The sequence below is a fragment of the Lithobates pipiens genome, unplaced genomic scaffold, assembly GCF_037356315.1.
Source record: "Lithobates pipiens isolate NorthernLeopardFrog02 unplaced genomic scaffold, aLitPip1_a1.2 Scaffold_13, whole genome shotgun sequence".
In the NCBI taxonomy this organism is placed as follows: Eukaryota; Metazoa; Chordata; class Amphibia; order Anura; family Ranidae; genus Lithobates; species Lithobates pipiens.
Window position 1 is genome coordinate 430,688,367 of NW_027507718.1, and position 20,154 is coordinate 430,708,520.

At 40.1% G+C, this 20,154-nt stretch overlaps 1 protein-coding gene across 9 annotated transcripts in view; it reads right to left on the reverse strand.

Moving 5' to 3' along the window:
- PCDH7 (protocadherin 7) overlaps positions 1-20,154 on the reverse strand; it is a 1,090,234-nt gene that overhangs the window by 1,052,878 nt on the left and 17,202 nt on the right. Inside the window, exon 2 of one of the 9 annotated variants that reach the window (XM_077477673.1) lies at positions 3,425-3,486. The exons of the other annotated variants lie outside the window; for them this stretch is intronic. Within the exon in view, the coding sequence (XP_077333799.1) occupies positions 3,469-3,486 (18 nt within the window). The 3' untranslated portion in view covers positions 3,425-3,468. The remainder of the gene's footprint in view (positions 1-3,424; positions 3,487-20,154) is intronic. 9 annotated transcript variants of the gene reach the window in all.

Sequence of the window (20,154 nt, forward strand, 5' to 3'; positions counted from 1 at the left end):
TATATATATATATATATATATATATATATATATAGAGAGAGAGAGAGAGAGAGAGAGAGAGAGAGAGAGAGAGAGAGAGAGAGGGGGGGGGGGTGAGGGAGAGAGAGTGTTTCAATTTTTTCCAATCAAAAGAATAAGGGTGGAAAATGTAATAGCAATTTATGTTTACTTAAAATAATGTATTTTACATAAAATTTAAGCAAGTGCCAGCATTTTTGGGCAATATTTGGTAAAATAAACACATTGGGGGAAAATGTTGAGGCTCTGGCATAAAGCCTGCACTACTCTTCTAAGCTGAGAAAAAAGGAGCAGATCCTTCTTCTAATTAACAAAGGAGGTGCTCTTTTTTCTATGCTGTATTTGTGGTAAGACATGGCATAGAGTGCAGGAGAGTTTGAGCTGCTTGTTCTCTCTCGCTGCCCCTAACCCTCGTCTGAGAGCATTGTGTGGGGGGTGATATGGTTGCTGTTAAAGTAAAACTTCATCCAAAAGGGAAAACTCCACTTGTTTGCATGCTCACCCCCTCCATTGCCACATTTGGCACTTTTTGGGGGGGGCAGGTACCAGTTTTGAGAGGGAGGTAGCCACTCCCACTTACGGCTCATTCTCCGAACTTAGCTGGAAGTTCAGCCCTCCTCCTTTACAGGTCCCAGAAGACTACGGGACCACCCGCAAAGCGTATCGCCACTCACGTATGTGCAGCAGGAAACAGGCTGTCAGCCCGCAAGGGTTTACTTCCTGTTTCTCTTACTAGAGATGCCAGTGTTCTATTGAGAAATGTCTCCCGTCGAAAAATGCCCCCAATGGGTATGCGCATGTGCGTCGCTGTTGCGGGGTGGGTTTTCTGCGTGCTGAGGGGTAGGTTTTGTCTGTGTTGCAGAACGGGTTTAGTGTGTTGAATGGCAGGTTTTGAAAAATATGGCAGGTTTTGAAAAATATGGCAGGTTTTGAAAAATATGGCAGGTTTTGACTGTGTCTAAGGGAAGGTTGCAACACACACAAAACCCGCCCCGCAACAGCGAAGCTCAATCTGACAACTGCGTTCTCTGCTGTTTGCATAGGGTTGGCGAATGCCTCCGACAGTCTGTGCATGTGCTGTGTTGATGTCCCGCCAGCTGATCAACATATCAGCTGGAGTGCCGTTTGGAACAGCACATTCGCAGACCCATCGGGGGCATTTTTAGACGGAAGGCATTTCTCAATAGAACACCTGCGCCTGCTCCTGAAGCCGATTGAATAATCGGCTCCGATGAGGACATAGTGGGATCCCTGAACAGGTAAGTGTCCTGCAGTATTTGTAGCTTCTGACTTTTTTTCTGAAGGAACCTGGAGTTCCTCTTTAACCTTGCTTTTGCTGAGGTAAGCAGTTGGGGGTATAGGCTTGGATAGTAGCTTTTCCTGCCTATATGCAGGCTCTGTCCCTGTAGTTTGTTCACTGCATGGCTAGAAAGATACATGTAAGGGGTCTGCTAAGTCATTAGCAGACAGTTCACATGCCATGCATCATGTCAAATCTGGTGGGAGTCTTCTGGAATTGCGATATTGAAAACTGCTTCGATTTTTTTATTAGGTGTTGATCCTATGTTAGCTTCTATTTCCCTCTAAAACAGAAACTGGCATGGGTGATGCAGGTAGATCTGAAATAGGTCATCTATCTGCTTTGTTAATGTGGTGCGAGCCACTTGCACCAGTTTGCAACATCATTATAATGATGCATGAAGCTTTGTTAATTTCCTCATTTAGTTAACAATGTGTTCTCCTCAAAGATCTAGAAGTGTTCAAACCACAATGCAATGCATTTCAAAGCATTCATTTATGTGTGTTGCAGCACACTGCGCTATGCAGTCCACTTATTAAATGTACTGTCAACACACCTTAAAGGGGTTGTAAAGGTTAATGTTTTTTCATCTTAATGCATCCTATGTCCATGACCAGCCCCACAGCCCCCCGTTTTACTAACCTGAACCCTCTAACTTGTCCCATGGGGGTGTGCACTCTCTCTGCAGGGGGTTCTCTGCTCTTGATTGGATAGCTTGATAGCAGTGCAGCCATTGGCGCGGGGGCTTCTATGGATTCCAAATGTTGGACTCGGGAGTGCGCCCGCAAGGTAACCCCCCCCCCCCGGGAAAGCGATTCTCCCAGGAGGTTATCTGATGCGTAGAGGAGCCATGAGAGCCATCGAGGGACCCCAGAAGACGAGGTTCGGGGCCACTCTGTGCAAAACGAGCTGCACAGTGGAGGTATGACATGTTTGTTATTTTTTATTTGTTTTTAAATATACCTTTAGTGTCACTTTAATAAATGAGAAAATAGATTGTGCTCTATTTCTCATCAGCTCGATCACACCACAATCCGAAACAGTAAATGGTGTGGTCCTGTACAAACACTGACCTAACAGAATGACTTCTCCACAATCACCAATCAGATCCAAAACAGTCCTGAAAGATTAATCTAAGTGGCGGCTATGGGGAAATACATTCAGTTCCAAGTAGTGTAGTCTAATACACTAGAACTATACTGGCTGATTTAGGATGAATGAGGCAAATGCAGAACGGCTGTACATACCAACCAGTCATATACTGTAAATTGTATTTAAAGGATAAAACCTAATTGGTTGCAGGTGCTCTGCATGTGCTCCAGGTTTCACAAATCAGCTCCACTATCAATCAAATCACAATATATTTCAACAGAACAGATTCTAAGGGAAAGCCCTTCTGGATTAGAGGAGAAAAAAAAAAAGATTATGTAAAACAGACATACAGATCAATAAGAGCGATGGAATGTGTTTTCTGGAGTAATAGATCTTAGGTATCATTAAAAACATCAAATACAAACGAAGCGTAAAGAAAGCACATAAGGATATATATATATATATATATATATATATATATATATATATATATATATATATACACACTAAAGCAATATTGACAGAAACTAAAATGGATTCTATTGCTACTGTGGTTACAATCTCAGGCCTAGCATTAAAAGAGAAGATGTTTGCATATGAGCTTACAATAAGCCGCTAGAGACTCGAGGTGTTCAGACTATAGAAACATGTTTTCATTATGTAGTTCTGAATGCTAATAATGTATATTAGTGTCTCAGTTGGTCATGACACAAAGAAAACAAAACACAAGAATGCAAGATATATATATATATATATATATATATATACATATCTCTATCTATCTATCTGTATATATATATATATATATATATATATATATATAGAAAGAGAGAGAGAGCGAGAGCGCGCGAGAGAGATAGATATATAGCTATAGATAGATATATATACTGTATATATTGTATAGGGAAGCAGTGAATTCAGAGAAAAAGAGGCGCTTAAGATCGAACGATTAAAGTGATTCTGCATATAAAGCTTGAATATAACACTGGTATCTATGGGGCTAATATTACGTACCAATTTTTGCACTTGATCCAGGTGATATGGCCCGTATGAAGAAATCAAAACAAAAAATGTGACTGGAAAAGAAAACGTTGAAAATGAAAATATGCACAAAACATAAATGGAAATGAATGAACAAATAAAAAATAAAGACAAAATCATAATAAATGTATGTGAGACAGTGATGAAACTATTCTTGTTCAGTTAAAGCTGAACGTCAGGCAGGCAAAGTAACAGAACAATGCAGAGTTGTAATTATGATTACATTATTAACTATGTTTTTGAAATGCAAGCAGTGAAAGCCTTTATTTGAACAACAGAGCTAAGGCTGGGAGAGGGAGAAGCAGCACAAGGAGCCAATCAGCTGTGCTGAAGTGCTTATATGCTAACAAGGAGCATGCCGAGACAGAGGGGTTGATTGATTTACTTGATTTACTCTGGTGCAGCCGTGCTTCTAACTTCAGCTTGTTCAGTAAAGCTTTGACAACAAAAAAATTGCAGCTGATTGGTTTCTATATAGAACTGAAACCAGACAGAGAGATGATCTCTTGAGTCTGCTGCTTCTCCTTTCACCATCCAGCCAAAGCTGGAGGAGGAACAAGACCTGTCAGTGCTGTTGAGTGTAAATTAACAACAGCAAAGAAAAAATCAGGTCTTCAATCAAGATAGACATGACTGCGATTTGTGAACAGAGCTACTTAAATTTTGAAAATACGTGGACAAAAATTCAAATTTTTTGGCAGGTAAAAAAAACACTTCCATATATGTATTTCGTATTTTTATTTAGCTGTTTGTCTGGAGTCCAGCTTTAAGAGTAGAATATGCACAAAACATGAATAAATAGGCAAACAAATATAAAGAAAAACCAGATGTAAGGTGGTGGTAAAACTCTTGTGATTTTAATGTGATTATAATGTGATCCTCGTTACCTGTACCATGCACAACATGTAAATGCAAATGAATGAATGAATGAATGAACAAAGTGAATAAATAAAAAAAATAAAGTAATGCGAGGCAGTGGCAAAATGTTTGTAGTTCTGATGAGATCCTAGTTGGGACCCTGATGCATAATCTACAGGTATTAGTGCCCGCCCCCGAGGAAAGGATAGGGGGCCAATCCACTATTCTCTGATGCAGGATGTTGCAGTGCCCACAGAGATCCCTCACAAGAGAGAAAGCTAGCAGAAAATGTATTCTACAGAGGTGAAATCTGTTTAAAAATTAGGAAAGTATAGTGTAGTATGTTCACTATAGCATCATATTAGGAAATCTCACTAATAAAAAGTAAGATTATTAGGATGACCAATATTTTGCTGCATACCCACAAAGTATGCTCCATTTTTTTTTTCGGCAAAACTGACTGCTTACTTTCTTCTTTTAAATGCAAGCTCACAGCTGCTATATCTTTCTCTTTTTCCTGTCTTTACTTATTTTCCTTGCTAAGTGGTATTTCATATCCCTCCATTGTCTCCAACATTACTATCTTGATTGTAATTATACCCAGATGGTTGGTGAAGAAGCATCTCACAATATGCACACGTACCACAAACAAAAACGCACGCTACGACACTAAACGCCTGCAAATTATGAAACGCGGCCAGATAAACTTTAACACAATGATGATGTTAAAAAGTGAACATTTTATCATGGAAATGATGGAATACATTTCCGGACTTAATTTCAGGATGTTATCCTGCATACAAATTGCAAAGTCACAAGAATGCTAAAGAAATCTATGTTTAAATGATTTCCTGTTTAATTATTCGACTTGTTACAGAACCAGAAACGCAATGTGCTGTAATGGTTTTTGCCATCTTGGAATTCTACTACTACTGTATGTTTAGCCAAAACAATTTTTTTTCAGTATTGGATAGAGCAGGGAAGGGATTAAAACCCTGTCAGTTTATATCTCCCACTGGGGAGATTTCCCTTTACTTTGCATCCCAGGGAACACTTCCTGTCTATTTGTCTTCTGGTGGCATCTGTAAAATGTTGGCTTTCCCATTGTTTCCTGCCTCAGCGACAGTGGTCACCAGGAAAAGTAGACTGGGTCAATCTAACCATTAGGAAAATGGCAAAAAAAAAGACTTAACAGCGACTGTTCTCCTGTCCACTGAATTCAAAACTTAGAAAAATGTTTTGGCTATACTTACACTTTGATTGAATCTGATGCCCATTTCTAAAATCCCTTAAAATTATGAATCCAAGAGTTCACTAAAGTAACATGTTTCCACAAAGTCTAGAGAGAGTCTAGACCAGCCATTTTCGATCAGGGTTTCATGAACCATAACGTTCCTCAGAGGATTGCTAGGGGTTCCTTGAGCTTTGATTGATTGACCTCCAATCTGATGGTGCCTGCATAGTTCCAGGGCCAGCACCACTTGGCAGAGCCAGCAGAATGACATCAGTGATCTTTTTATGTGTCCCTAAGGGTGGCATGTTGATCAACACTTGATGGGGGGCATTCTTTTCCCTTTCCAACAATGTAAGGGGCATGATTTCCCCTGCCCCCCAATAAATTGGTTGTTGCAGTACTTCCCAACACCTGAAAATTATTTTAAGGGTTACTCTCTGGTAAAAAGGTGGAGAAAGGCAGTCTAGACCAGCCTTTCTCAACCTTTTCAACACAGAAAAAGTGATGTTCCAGTCTGAGTAAACCCCTACTAAAAATGTCTACATCTTCATAACTCATGATACATTGTTGTGATGGATAATAGAAAGAAGGCTCCTTACACTTGTGGTGATGGGGAAGAATCACCCCCTTACCGATAGCTAAAAAGATCAATGGTGTTAGTGGAAATTATCCGGTAGGTAGACATTGCTCATTGCTCAAGGAACCCCTAGCAACCTGTTGAGGAACCCTTCTGGTTGAGAATCCTTGGTCTAGAACAACAAAAATTTGACCATTTTGAGTATGAGTTTGAGTACTGTTTTAAGTTCTGCAGATGTCCTTTTGAAGCTGAGGTATGACCAAAAATGATATTTCATCTGTAAAAATCATAAGAAGGGTGGGAGGATAAGGGGAAAATGCTTCCAGCGCTATGAATTGATTTACACTCAGTGCTGTTGTTCAAAAATACAGAAACAATGTCTACACTGATGCAGACTGTTCAAAAACACTGTTGTTTCTTTATAGAACACACTCACTTTAAGGGGAATGTCCAGTGTAACCAGTTCTGGTTTCACTGGTTGACTAAGAAAATGGTGGGATCCTCTTTGCAAATACAAAAGTGGAGAAAAAAGAAAACTTTACTTTATCAAATGTGTGCAGCTTAAAATGACCAACCTCACTAGCTGACCAATCTGAAAACTCAATGGAATGCATCATGTGGGGAACTGATCATGCAGTAGAAAACCCAGCTCAAAAAAAAGACCTGAAAAGCCCTGTGTACTTGGGAATATATTTGTGTCACACATGCTTTTCTACCTATACAATGGGGTTTATTTACTAAAGGCAAATCCACTTTGCGCTACATGTGCATTGCAAGCACACTCGGAAGTGCAGCTGCTGTAGATCAGAAGGGGACATGCAAGGAAAATAAAAAAACAACATTTTTTCTTGTACATGATTGGATAATAAAATCAGTCGGGCTTCCCCTCATTTTAGATCTTCCTTTCAGATTTACAGCAACTGCACTTCCAAGTGCACTTGTAGTGCAGAATGGATTTGCCTTTAGTAAATCAACCCCAATGTCCCAAAAACACAAAAGGGGCTTTAAAAAAGGTCAAAATCACCTCCAAAGGGACCGAGAAGGATCTCAAACATTTGTAAAGCATGCTTCATTTGACAATCTATGCATTGGTCTTTATCAACCAATAAACAGCCAAAAATGTACTACATAAATGCAAAAACATGGATTCCTGGAGTGGTTTGGAAGGGTTTAGTAACTAACATAAACCACAGTGGCCAGTCTATTGATTCAGTATCTAAATATTGGGTAATTTTCTCTCTCATTAGTACTCGAAGGTAATACAGCATGCCAGAGGACGTCGTAGTGACAAAACGCGTAGGACGTGGCCATAGGATGCACTCTCTCCGGCTCAGAACGCCACGGCGGACGGCTGTTGTAGTTTGATATGCGATTGATACATTGTGCAAATGTGAGTAGTTTTTTTTAATCAATAAAGCGAGTTTTTGAAACGGTTTTACACTATGGATGCCCTTCTTTTTTACTGATACTTATTTGAGGCACCCCCAACGGACCAATTAAAAGGAACCTCCAGAGGAAAACCAGACAGCGACACAGGGGCTCACACTGCGGCAGCGAGTTTACCCCTGAAGGGAGCAGGTGATCTGGTGAGGGCAACAAGAGCACTTTTTTGGATACATATGTTGGGGGATCTTTCTCTTTGAAGTGGCAACACCCTTTTTCCTTGCACAGGAACTTATTTGGACTGATTGGCTAATCCTGAGTTGGATTGATTGCTTTTTAAACATATTATATTTTATTTATTATGTATTTTGTTAATCCACAGCCTTTCATTATAGTTATTAATTAATCCTTAGTGAGATTGATTATTTTTTAAAACATATTTTTGCGGAAGAAATTATTTATGTCAAATTTCATGAACTATCGAAAGGAGTTATTTATTGCATGTATATTAATTATATTTATTAGATTGTCACAAGCACGTAGCACATTATTCATGCACGTATAGAGTCGGTATATATATATATATATATATATATATATATATTTTTTTTTTTTTTTTTTTTTTTTTTTTATTAAATTTATTTTATTTATTTGTTTTTCTTTTTAACACGGCACCCACCCCTTTTTATTGGGTTGCAATTCACATATTTCACAGAATTTGCTTATTATTAATCATATCGTTTTAGGGATTTCGAAGGTATAGCGCCACATCTACTCTTTCTTCCCCTTTTTTTCAGCATAACCCCCCCTCTTAGGGTGGAGGTATTAAGTAGAGGCAGCTCATACCCATTATTGTTATTGTCTTGAATTAACCCATAGCGCAATCTCATTTTCCTTTTGTAATACAGTATGACAACACCAATCATGTATACTTTCTTCTATACTATAAATTACCAGTTACTTTGATGGAATCTAAAATCCCATATTTCTTCAGTGACTACAATAATGCTGGTTATATTGTTACACCCGTAGCCATGAGAACACACTGCCTGAATCCCACCAACATCCACCTACTATGGTAGTCATGTCTATACTAAATGATATAACTCATAAAGATCATCTACTTTTTTTAAATCATTTCCAGTTGTCCCAAATCTTATTCCCCTGAGGCAGATAATGTTCAACATACAAACAAAAGGAAGCTAAAAAAACATATTAAATGAAAGAACAGAAGGGCACAATATCACTCACAAAGGCAATTAGTTAATGCAGGTGTACGATAAGATCACAGGATATGAAAACCCTATCAATAGGAGACAATATATTATCTCTGTCCAACATGTTCTTGATTAGATTTTGTGTGGGAACAGAAAAGGTACATTTAAAAGCTAAGGCAAGAAAAAAGAAAAAACACAACTAAAACATGGATATGCAATTACAAGTACAATCTTTGGGATATATTTGTCTAATATGTATTTATAATATGAAAATATTTCCATATATATATATATATATATATATATATATATATATATATATATATACACATATATTTATTTATTTTTTTTCTTCATTGTATTCTCCATGTATCCAGCCACACTACGGTTCTAACGTATTATACGTATACATAATGGTTCTCATAGCGAACTAGCGTATATTGTGCAGCACTGTGCCAGATACCCTCCCTTGGTGCCACTACAGGAGCTCCTATTTCCAGCCATCCCCATCATTACTGATGCATATGTATAACATACTTTCTATAGCTGAATAATTGCATGTTAGGTAATTAATTGATTCAATTTACTCATGCAACCCGTACAAGTTAAGTTAGACATTAAATGGTGGTTGGATTAAGAAGAGGATTTTTTAAAAGATTACTGTTCATTCTTGTATCAAAGAAACATTCATGAAAATGTCTATGGAGATGGTGAGTGGACAGAGGAAAATCACTCACAGTTCTGGTGTTCTCTTGGAGGAACCAACACTGATTTGCCCAAAATACGAACAAGGTCCATTGCTAGTTTTTCTGAGAACAAAAAGCCATAGTGTCTGCCCCTCACCAATGGACATGACAATTAAATGGTTCAGTCATGTCCAGGTGAAACTTTAAAGAAATCAATAAATAAAGCTCAACTATAGGAATTAAAAACAACCTACCCTCACAGTGAATGCCCCTCCACTCTTCCCACTAGCAGGGTCCTTCCAGTGGAATGAGTCCTCTGCAGCCTCCTCAATAAGGTGCTCCGGACCACGGTTACACACTCACTCCCATCAAGTACATTACAAGCTTCAAAGCCCCATATCATGCATGAAGGTGCTAAGGGACTGTCCAGAGACAGGAATCTTCAGGGAGAAGAAGAGAGCAGTGCCAGAACCAGCCAGAGAGGAGAATGAGGTAAGTAACAATGCCTGTTCCTGTACCCCCTAGACATAACAAGCATTTAGCCTAGGTTCACACTTTTCATGCATTCCGGACTCGTAGGCATAACGCGCTGCCCTTTAGCAGATGTCTGGGGGTGCCATTTGTTGTTATTGGCATCCCTGTGGATCGGCAAAACTCCCATACTGTCAAGTGTGCAAAAAAATATATGGTACCATCCAATTTCATGTAGACATAATTAAAAAAATGGTCAGGGATAGTTTTTCCTGCTTTTCTGCAGGTAGGGCAGCCCACTGAAATGAATGAGCTGCCCTACACACAGAATTCAGCCCGCAGTAATGTGAACCTAGGCTTAACCCCTGAAATGTGGTGGACCGCACTGCAAGGGCTGATTGTCTAATGCCTGGTATACATGATGAGATTATCGGATGAACAATTGCATGCTACTCTCATATCAAAAATTAAGTTTTACTAAAGTTACAAAAATCCTCTTACGACAGAATACAAATTTGTAAATGATATAATGTGTTATAGTGTATTTGTATTGTATTTTTCAATGACAACTGACTAAACGAAAATCGTACAAGAAACATTTTTGTGCTTGTCCCAATGGATGAACCGTTGTGATCGGTCTCGAAAGTTGGGTACAAACGATCAGATTATCGTACAATCAATTTGAAAGCGATATTTTTCATATGATTGTCTGATCATGTTTACAGGCCATAAGGCTGACCATACATGATTCATTCTTTTTTTTTGTTCAATTAGTGAGTTGAACGGAAAAAAAAAGATCCAATTCCCCTATCCAAACATTTTTGCCAGTAGAATACAATGAATACAATAGTCAGCGGCACTGATCATTCAGGAAAAACCTGACAGGGTGGTTGTACACAAGTCGATCGATAGATCAACTTGTGTACAACCAGCTAGCACATACATGGATCAAAATTTGGCCGGTCAAATATTGATCCATGTATGGCTGGCATAACTCTTGGAGTTGGGCTTTAAAAGGATTAAATACTGGCTGCCCACGTGTATGTTGGATGTGCATGCTGGAAAACCAGCAGCCGACCAACTCCGGGTGAGCACTCTCAGCCAATGGCAGAGAGTGCTTATTGGAGTGTTCTGGCATGGGGGGCGTCCCCCTATCAGAACACAACAGCTCAACAGGGGAGATCGCTGAACTAACCTTGCATGGTTAGTACAGCAGCTCCCAACCAGAGCTGTCAGGTTTTTTTTTTTGCGCAACCAAAAAACTGTAGTGTGTACCAGGCTTAAGAGCAACACTGCCCAAAGGAGGTTTAGGTGGTGGGGTGGGTCCATTCACACTTCAAAAAATATATCTATCCTTACTTTTAAAAGTGCAGTGCACCACAATGCACACATCAATTGCATCTGTATGATGCTGTACACTGTATATATACACTGGAGTGCATATAACAATGAATGACAACACACATGTACTGTATAGAACATGTTGCTATACATTGCCATGCTGCCTATTAGAATGCATTGTGCGGTTCGAAAAAAGCTCTTATGTCGCGTACACATGATTGGAATTTTGATCGGAAAAGCTCTGATGGTTTTCCCCGATGGAATTCCGACGGGATTTTGCTCAAGCTGTCTTGCATACACACGGTCACACCAAATTCCGACCATCAAGAATGCGGTGACGTACAACACGTACGGCGGGACTAGAAAAAGGAAGTTCAATATCCAGTAGCCAATAGCTTCTGTCTCATAGTTGAATCTGAGCATGTGTGAGTTTTTGCGTGTCGGAATTGCATACACACGAACGCATTTTCGGATAGGAACTTTCTCCAACCGAAAAATTAAGAACATGCTCCCAATCTTTTGCCGACCGAAATTCGGCCAGCAAAAGTCAGATGGAGCATACATACGATTGCATTTTCTGACCAAAAGCTCTCATTGGTCTTTTGCTGGCCGAATTTCCAATCGTGTGTACGGGGCATTAGTGTCTATCTATCTGCCTACCTATTCTTTCATCCATCCATCCTTTCTTCCATTCATCCATACACTCTTTTTTTCCATCTATTCCTCCCCCTACCCTTCTTTCCTTCCTTACTTCCTTCCTTCCATCCATCCAGTAAGTGACATGAGCTGCACAATCAGTAATGCAGCAATAGTGACGTCATCAAAATGGCATATTTACTCAAAGATCAAAATATTGTACTTGCAAAGCAGCTTATTAAATCTTTTCTGAACATGATTTATACTGCTCACATTTACTACGGGGCTTACAGTCAGCACACTGAGAATATTATTAAAAACAATAATAGCTGACACCACATCTCATGCATAAAATGCACCTAAAAGGCTTCTGGAGCAAACCTTGATTACACAACATCTACCTCGCCCAGTGCCCCCAGCACATGGGAAATCCTCTTTTATGGTTATGTTTTGACATACAAAACAATCGGGTATTAACCAACACAAAGTGCTTTCTGCCCGAACAATGTACAGTCTAAAGCATGGAACAAGCAATATAAAGCACACACCCTCCAGCCTGTACCAGAAACATTTACTGGGGAGAGAATCGTCTGGAAAATCCTTCAGGTGATGAGAGCTGTAAAAACGTGTGTGATTTTATCTGTTCTTTGATACCTGCATAGAAATCCTGTGAACTGTGAAGCACAGTGCAGGCCTAGCTGCTGTAAACTGTCATCTCGACACATCGCCTCCTCAATGGCACCGAATTAATCTGTTTGGATTGTCGGAGAGCATAGGTAAATGGTTCACAGGGGCTTACAGGCCGCCCAGGCATTCTTATGGAACATAGTACATACTGACACACATCCGTATGGAACATAGTACACACTGAGACACACCCGTGCATTCCTATGGAACATAGTACATACTGAGACACACCTGTGCACTCTTATGGAACATAGTACATACTGAGACACATCCGTGCACTTGTATGGAACATAGTACATACTGAGACACATCCGTGCACTCGTATGGAACATAGTACACACTGAGACACATCCGTGCACTCGTATGGAACCTAGTACACACTGAGACACGTCCGTGCACTTGTATGGAACATAGTACATACTGAGACACACCCGTGCATTCGTATGGAACATAGTACACACTGAGACACATCCGTGCACTCGTATGGAACCTAGTACACACTGAGACACGTCCGTGCACTTGTATGAAACATAGTACATACTGAGACACATCCGTGCACTCGTATGGAACATAGTACACACTGAGACACATCCGTGCACTCGTATGGAACATAGTACACACTGAGACACGTCCGTGCACTTGTATGGAACATAGTACATACTGAGACACATCCGTGCACTCGTATGGAACATAGTACACACTGAGACACATCCGTGCACTCGTATGGAACATAGTACACACTGAGACACGTCCGTGCACTTGTATGGAACATAGTACATACTGAGACACATCCGTGCACTCGTATGGAACATAGTACACACTGAGACACATCCGTGCACTCGTATGGAACCTAGTACACACTGAGACACGTCCGTGCACTTGTATGGAACATAGTACATACTGAGACACACCCGTGCATTCGTACGGAACATAGTACATACTGAGACACATCCGTGCATTCTTATGGAACATAGTACATACTGAGATACACCTGTGCACTCTTATGGAACATAGTACATACTGAGACACATCCGTGCACTTGTATGGAACATAGTACACACTGAGACACACCCGTGCACTCGTATGGAACATAGTACACTATGTCCGGGTTTCAGACAGACTGATTCAAAACCTGGACTGTCTGGGTGAATCCTGGACAGGTGGCAACCCTAGTCTCCTAGCATCCAAGTCACATGACAGGAGATTGTGACCGGCTCTCTATGGCGTTGGTTCACATATCTCTGTTATGGCTGAGAAGCGGTTTGTACAGATGCTCTGTGAGTCTTTGGCTCCATTTCAGGGCCTGAATTCAGTCAAAAATTCAGCCCTGATTCGTTCCTGAAATGGAGAACATGGAAGCACCAGACCCCTGCTGTGAGCAGCATCCGTCGGAGGTGTGAACCCAGCCAAAGTCATTTTTTCAACTTTCCATCCAATATATCCCATGCCCTTGTTGTTTTAACTTTGGTTAGTATTTTTTTTCTGCCAGTAAATAACTTATACATTACACTTTCTGTTTCTTGTCTGGCAAAAAGCCTTATGACATCATGCATAGCTCTCTCTCTCACTCACTCTTGTGAGAGTTTGCCAGGAAGGGAGGGGGGATGAGTCAGAAGAAGGCCAATGAGAGCTGCAGAGCTGGAGGTGTGTATAAATCCAGGAAGTGAACAGGCAGAAGCTTCAGCTGCCCACAGTTAAAATGGTTGCAGCCAGACTCAGTGGAGGGAGATTTCTGCAGCATATTTGGCAAGTACAGAATCACAATATATAAAATAATATGCAAAGTGGTTGGAGGGAAGCTTCAGAATGGCAAAGATGTTTTTACTACAAATTATGTGAGCAGACGTCAGTTCCTCTTTACTATTGTGGTAGAGGGAAAAAGGAAGACAAATGTGATTGGTTGCTACAGGCCCCAAAAACTGTTCACACTTTCTATGTTTTTATAGATAATATAGATATAGCCTGCACCATATAAAATGTATGTCAGGGAAATTAGAAAGAAGCATATTCAGTACATCCCTGAAATACATGCAATTCCCCAGTGCAGGAACCTTTTTTCTGAGTTGCAACTATTTGAACGGTTTCATTGCCAACAATAGGGGGCGCCCTGCCATGCGATGTGAGACTGTCAAATCACACCGGTGTGGATGGGGGCTACAAGCTTTTTACTTCTAGGAACAAGAATTATCAGCTAGTAATAGCCATCATAATCATTTGATTCTTCCCCCAAGATTGTCCAACCTGGACCTTTCTACAAGGGCTTATATTGGGCTATCCATAGACGTTCTACCAATACAATGAGAATCAAGACAATCGTATCATGTCTATAAAATGAAAGCAAAAATTCTATCTATAAACTCAGCAATCCTAGATTGGGTTTGAACATTTATAAATGGAATAGAAAGGAATCAGCAAAACTTAATTAACTGCTTATAATTAAGTCCTTCAAATTAAAAGTGAAATGAGTCTATAGTGACTTTAACCGACAACAATGAAAGTCCAAGTATTTAAGATGGCCTATATTTGATAAAAAAAATAAAAACTTTCTAGAGTAGAATACAGCAGTTTACAAGAAGTGAATTCTATCTCTGCGGTGGTTAGTAGTCAGTGGTTTGTTAAGTACACTGCTTAGGAAACAAGATTTAAGACTTTCCTTCCCTAACTTTAGACCCAACTCAGCAAATCCCTAATTATAAAGCACTAAGCCACCCATACCAAAGGCCCAGTCCACCCAGCCTGCATGATGGCTCTGTCTCATAGAAGACACGCCAGAAATAAACCATACCTAACTTGTCAGCTATGACATCAAAGCACATTTAGATGTATATTTAGCAGCCTACCTAATGACTATGTCAATATGACATATATAGCAAAATTGAAAATTGCTCCCATCATCTAATGTATCAATAATAGAATCATTTAAGTTGTATTGAGCTATGTTTCTCAGTGGTAGGCATATAGTGACCTTTATCTAATGTCAGTTTAATGCCTACAAACTGGGCTATGAAAACCTTTCTTAATGCAAGGCTATATTAGGCAAGGTTAAAAATCAATGTTGTACCTAACTGCAACCAATCACCAATCATATTTTTGGTCTGTCTTTAGAAAATTCAGGGGTAATGGTTGGTTACGGGTTGCTGCACAGGATAGATATTATAACATTAACAAACCTTAAAATATAAAAAAAAACTCTGTCTACACAGTGAGTAAACATAAAATAGATAAAGGTTGCGCTATTCAATCATGTACATACAAATGTAAAGATTAGATGATTAGAACAGTCTACAAGTGATGTGAAAATGAATCCTGATGTCAATCTCCACCATCCACCACCATAGTGATCTTAAATATCAGTGCCTCCACCAACAGCTGAAAGGCTAGCTTACCAGCTCCTTTGATCCCATTGATTGAAGCGTTATTGCTTGTGGCTTTAGTCCAGCCAAGGCCTTTCTCCAGGTCCAGATGGTCTCCCAATAAGATCACCCCTTGGCACAAATAAGATGTGAAGATTTCTCACTCAGGTTCCAGGTGATACATCTCTTCCGTCCGGAGGAAACACAAAAAATCACAACACAACTGTCTTTGTGTTTCCTTTGGATGGAGGAGATGCATCACCTGGAACCTTAGTGAGAAATCTTCACATCTTATATGGTGCCAAGGGGTGATCTTGTTGGGAGACCAACACAACTGTCTTTGTGTTTCCTCTGGACGGAGGAGATGCATCACCTGGAACCTGAGTGAGAAATCTTCACATCTTATACGGTGCTAAGGGGTGATCTTGTTGGGAGACCAACACAACTGTCTTTGTGTTTCCTCCATATGGAGGAGATGCATCACCTGGAACCTGAGTGAGAAATCGTCACATCTTATACGGTGCTAAAGGGTGATCTTGTTGGGAGACCAACACAACTGTCTTTGCGTTTCCTCCGGATGGAGGAGATGCATCACCTGGAACCTGAATGAGAAATCTTCACATCTTATATGGTGCCAAGGGGTGATCTTGTTGGGAGACCAACACAACTGTCTTTGTGTTTCCTCCGGATGGAGGAGATGCATCACCTGGAACCTGAGTGAGAAATCTTCACATCTTGTAGGATGCCAAGGAGTGATCTGGTTGGGAGACCATCTGGAACTGGAGAAAGTACTCGGTTGGGCTAAAGCCACAAGCACTAATGACCCCTCGTAATGAGGGATCAATAGGAGCTGGTAAGCAAGCCTTTCAGCTGTTGGTGGAGGCACTGTTATTTAGATCACTATGGTGGTGGATGGTGGACATTGACATCAGGATTTATTTTCACATCACTTGTGGACTGGTCTAATCATCTCATTTTTACATTTGTATATACATGATTAAAAATAGATAAAGGTCACGCTATTCAATCTTAAATTATGCAGATAAAATGACTTCTAGAGGATCATCAATCCCAAATCGTATCCATTGCAATGGCATTTATTGAAGCCGCTTAAAAATGATGACTGGCAAAGTGAACATTTTGGTATTTCTAACACATGTTCTTACACTAAAAGAACATGAACATTAATATCTGGCCTGTCTATCTGTACTTTTCTCTTTGCATTTTATAATACATTATGCACAGAAGAGTCATACACTTAGGCTGCATTCACACCTAAGCGTTTTGTATCTTGAGGCTCCAAAACGCTGGAGGGGGAAAAAATTAATTATTCTCTATGGAGTTGGTTCACATCTCCACTCCATGTCGCCTGAAGCCAAATGCTTGAAGCTCAAAAAAGTTCTGGAGCTTTTTTTTGTAGCTCAAATCTGGCAGATTTGAGCATTATTGGCACGTTTTTATTCTCATGGAAATGGATGGAAACATGCCATTCGCATGTTTTTACGCGCAGTCACACGTTTTGTCACGCATGTTTGCATTTCCTGCTCACATGAAGAAATTTTAAAAATAAAATAGTAATAATATATGTATAAATAAATGTAAAATAAATACACAAACAGCTAAAAATCATCATAAATAAGTAAAATAAAATAATATGTAATACATTAATAAATAATAATTAACCTCTAGCCTTAAAAAATATTAAATACAATATTATTACTATTAATAATAATAATAAACAATAAGCACCCAAATGTGAACAAAAAATACATTATTAATAATAATAATTTATTTTGTGTAGGGGTTAGGGTGTTAAGTTATTTATTTTTTTATTTTTTGAAGGAGTAATGGTTAAAGTTAAGGGTAAATCATTTATTTATAGTTAAAACGCGCCAAAATAGCGCCGGAAAAGCGATCAAAGATGATATGCTTAGCTGTGAATGCAGCCCAAGTTGCACAGACAAACCTACTACAGCTGGGTCATCTATAAAAATTAAGAACTAACACTTTAAAGCAGAACTCCAGGTAGACAATAAAAGATCATAATTGAATCCGGTTATGTATCAATCATAAAATGATTCATTGTATTTAAATACAGATAGTATAAGATGCTGGTTTTACCTTCATATAAGACTAAAATGAGTGTGCTAAAGCTCTTACTGACCAATCAGTAGGTTGGAATCAGGCCACTGACCAAGACGTAGTGACTAACTGCAGAAAATTTTTTAGGTCACTGGCAGGTCGGCGAGGTTGCAAGATAAAAAATGACGTATTTTAGTCCTAAAATTTTATTTTAGACCTTAGTTCTAAAAACGAACCATTTCACTTGGTGGATGTTGGCCTATTAAATCAAAGGATGAGGACTGCACTACTTTCAGTGTTGGACCTTGGTAATAGATGGGTGCATGCAATGACTGCAGCAGATGGTGCAGCATAAATTTCCAGCACTCCGTGACTATGTCGCTTTGAGGAAGGGACCTTGCGCAGCCCCGGAACGTTGGCTTATTTGACTCATTCGCCTCTGCACTATTAAATGAATGTATATTTTTCCAATGGTGTGCTGGTGACGTTTCAATGTTTTACTGGCTTATTATAACTTTCCAGGGCTTCTCAAATGGAATCTCAGTGTTTCTCAGTTTTATTAAATGTATGAGTGTTAACTCATCTAATCCCTTGGCATACAGCACCCTTTTATTGTGTTTAAATAGCCTCATATACTTAGGATATAGGTTTTTATATATGGTAATTACATGCTAAAACATAAACGGCTATTATTAATTAGCACACACAACTCATCAATAGTACTTCTGTACTCATCAGATGTATGCCTTAGGATACATGAACTAACCGAAAGAGCTAATGCTATAAAAACACCAACCTTTATTTAAAAAATAAAAGGACAATGTCTTAGCTTTGAGTGGCTATACATGGCTCATTTTCTAAGTGGTATGCATAATTTAAGCTTATGGAAGGGTGTAATGTTGGGTAGATAACTGCAGCATCATAGGGGTGTGCACAAGGTGTGCCAGGAGTGCCTGGGCATAACATATTCACCCCAAGTGCACAGGGCTCTGGAGCTTACTGCTCACTGGTCAGTTAAAAATGCACCCCTGAACCCTACTTCCTGCACACTGTGCACCCCTGAACCCTGCTCTCTGTACACTGCGCACCCCTGAATCCTGTACTCTGTACACTGCACATCCCTGAACCCTGCTCTCTGTACACTGTGCACCCCAGAACCCTGCTCTCTGTACACTGTGCACCCCTGAATCCTGTACTCTGTACACTGCACATCCCTGAACCCTGCTCTCTGTACACTGTGCACCCCTGAACCCTGCTCTCTGTACACTGTGCATCCCTGAACCCTGTTCTCTGTAAACTGTGCACCCCTGAACCCTGCATTGTGCACCCCTGAACCCTGCTCTCTGTACACTGTGCACCCCTGAACCCTGCACTGTGCACCCCTGAACCCTGCTCTCTGTACACTGTGCACCCCTGAACCCTGCACTGTGCACCCCTGAACCCTGCTCTCTGTACACTGTCCACCCCTGAACCCTGCACTGTGCACCCCTGAACCCTGCTCTCTGTACACTGTGCATCCCTGAACCCTGCTCTCTTTACACTGCACACCCCTGAACCATGCTCCCTGTACACTCCACACCCCTGAACCCTGCACACCCCTGAACCCTGCACTCTGTACACTGCGCACCACTGAACCCTGTACATCCCTGAACCCTGCGCACCCCTGAACCCTACACTGTGCACCCCTGAACTCTGCTCTCTGTACACTGTGCACCCCTGAACCCTGCTCTCCTGCACCTATTCTCTAAGGAAAAAAAGCCCTGTGTATATGTGTGTGTGTGTATAAATATATATACATACAGTATATATGCAGCATATATACATTATATATATATGCTTATATATACACTTACATACATGTGTGCTTGAGCTTTAGGATGCACACCCTAATGCAGTTGGCTGTGCACACCTATGTGCAGCATGTTCCTGAGGTTTAGTGATCTCCCCATTGTGCATCATCAGCTGACTAATCTCATTTTGCTTCCATCTAAAAAAAGAAAAAAAACTTTCTCTAGAATAATGAGCTCTCATGTTTCAGTTTACACTTATTCTTCTCAACAACACCTAGCTGTGTCCATCTGCCATGGTACACAGAAGCCTCTGCTAGTTTGATCCCAGCAAGCTGTGATGTCAACCAGTATGATAAATTGAAGGAGATGGGCAAAGACAGGGCAACAC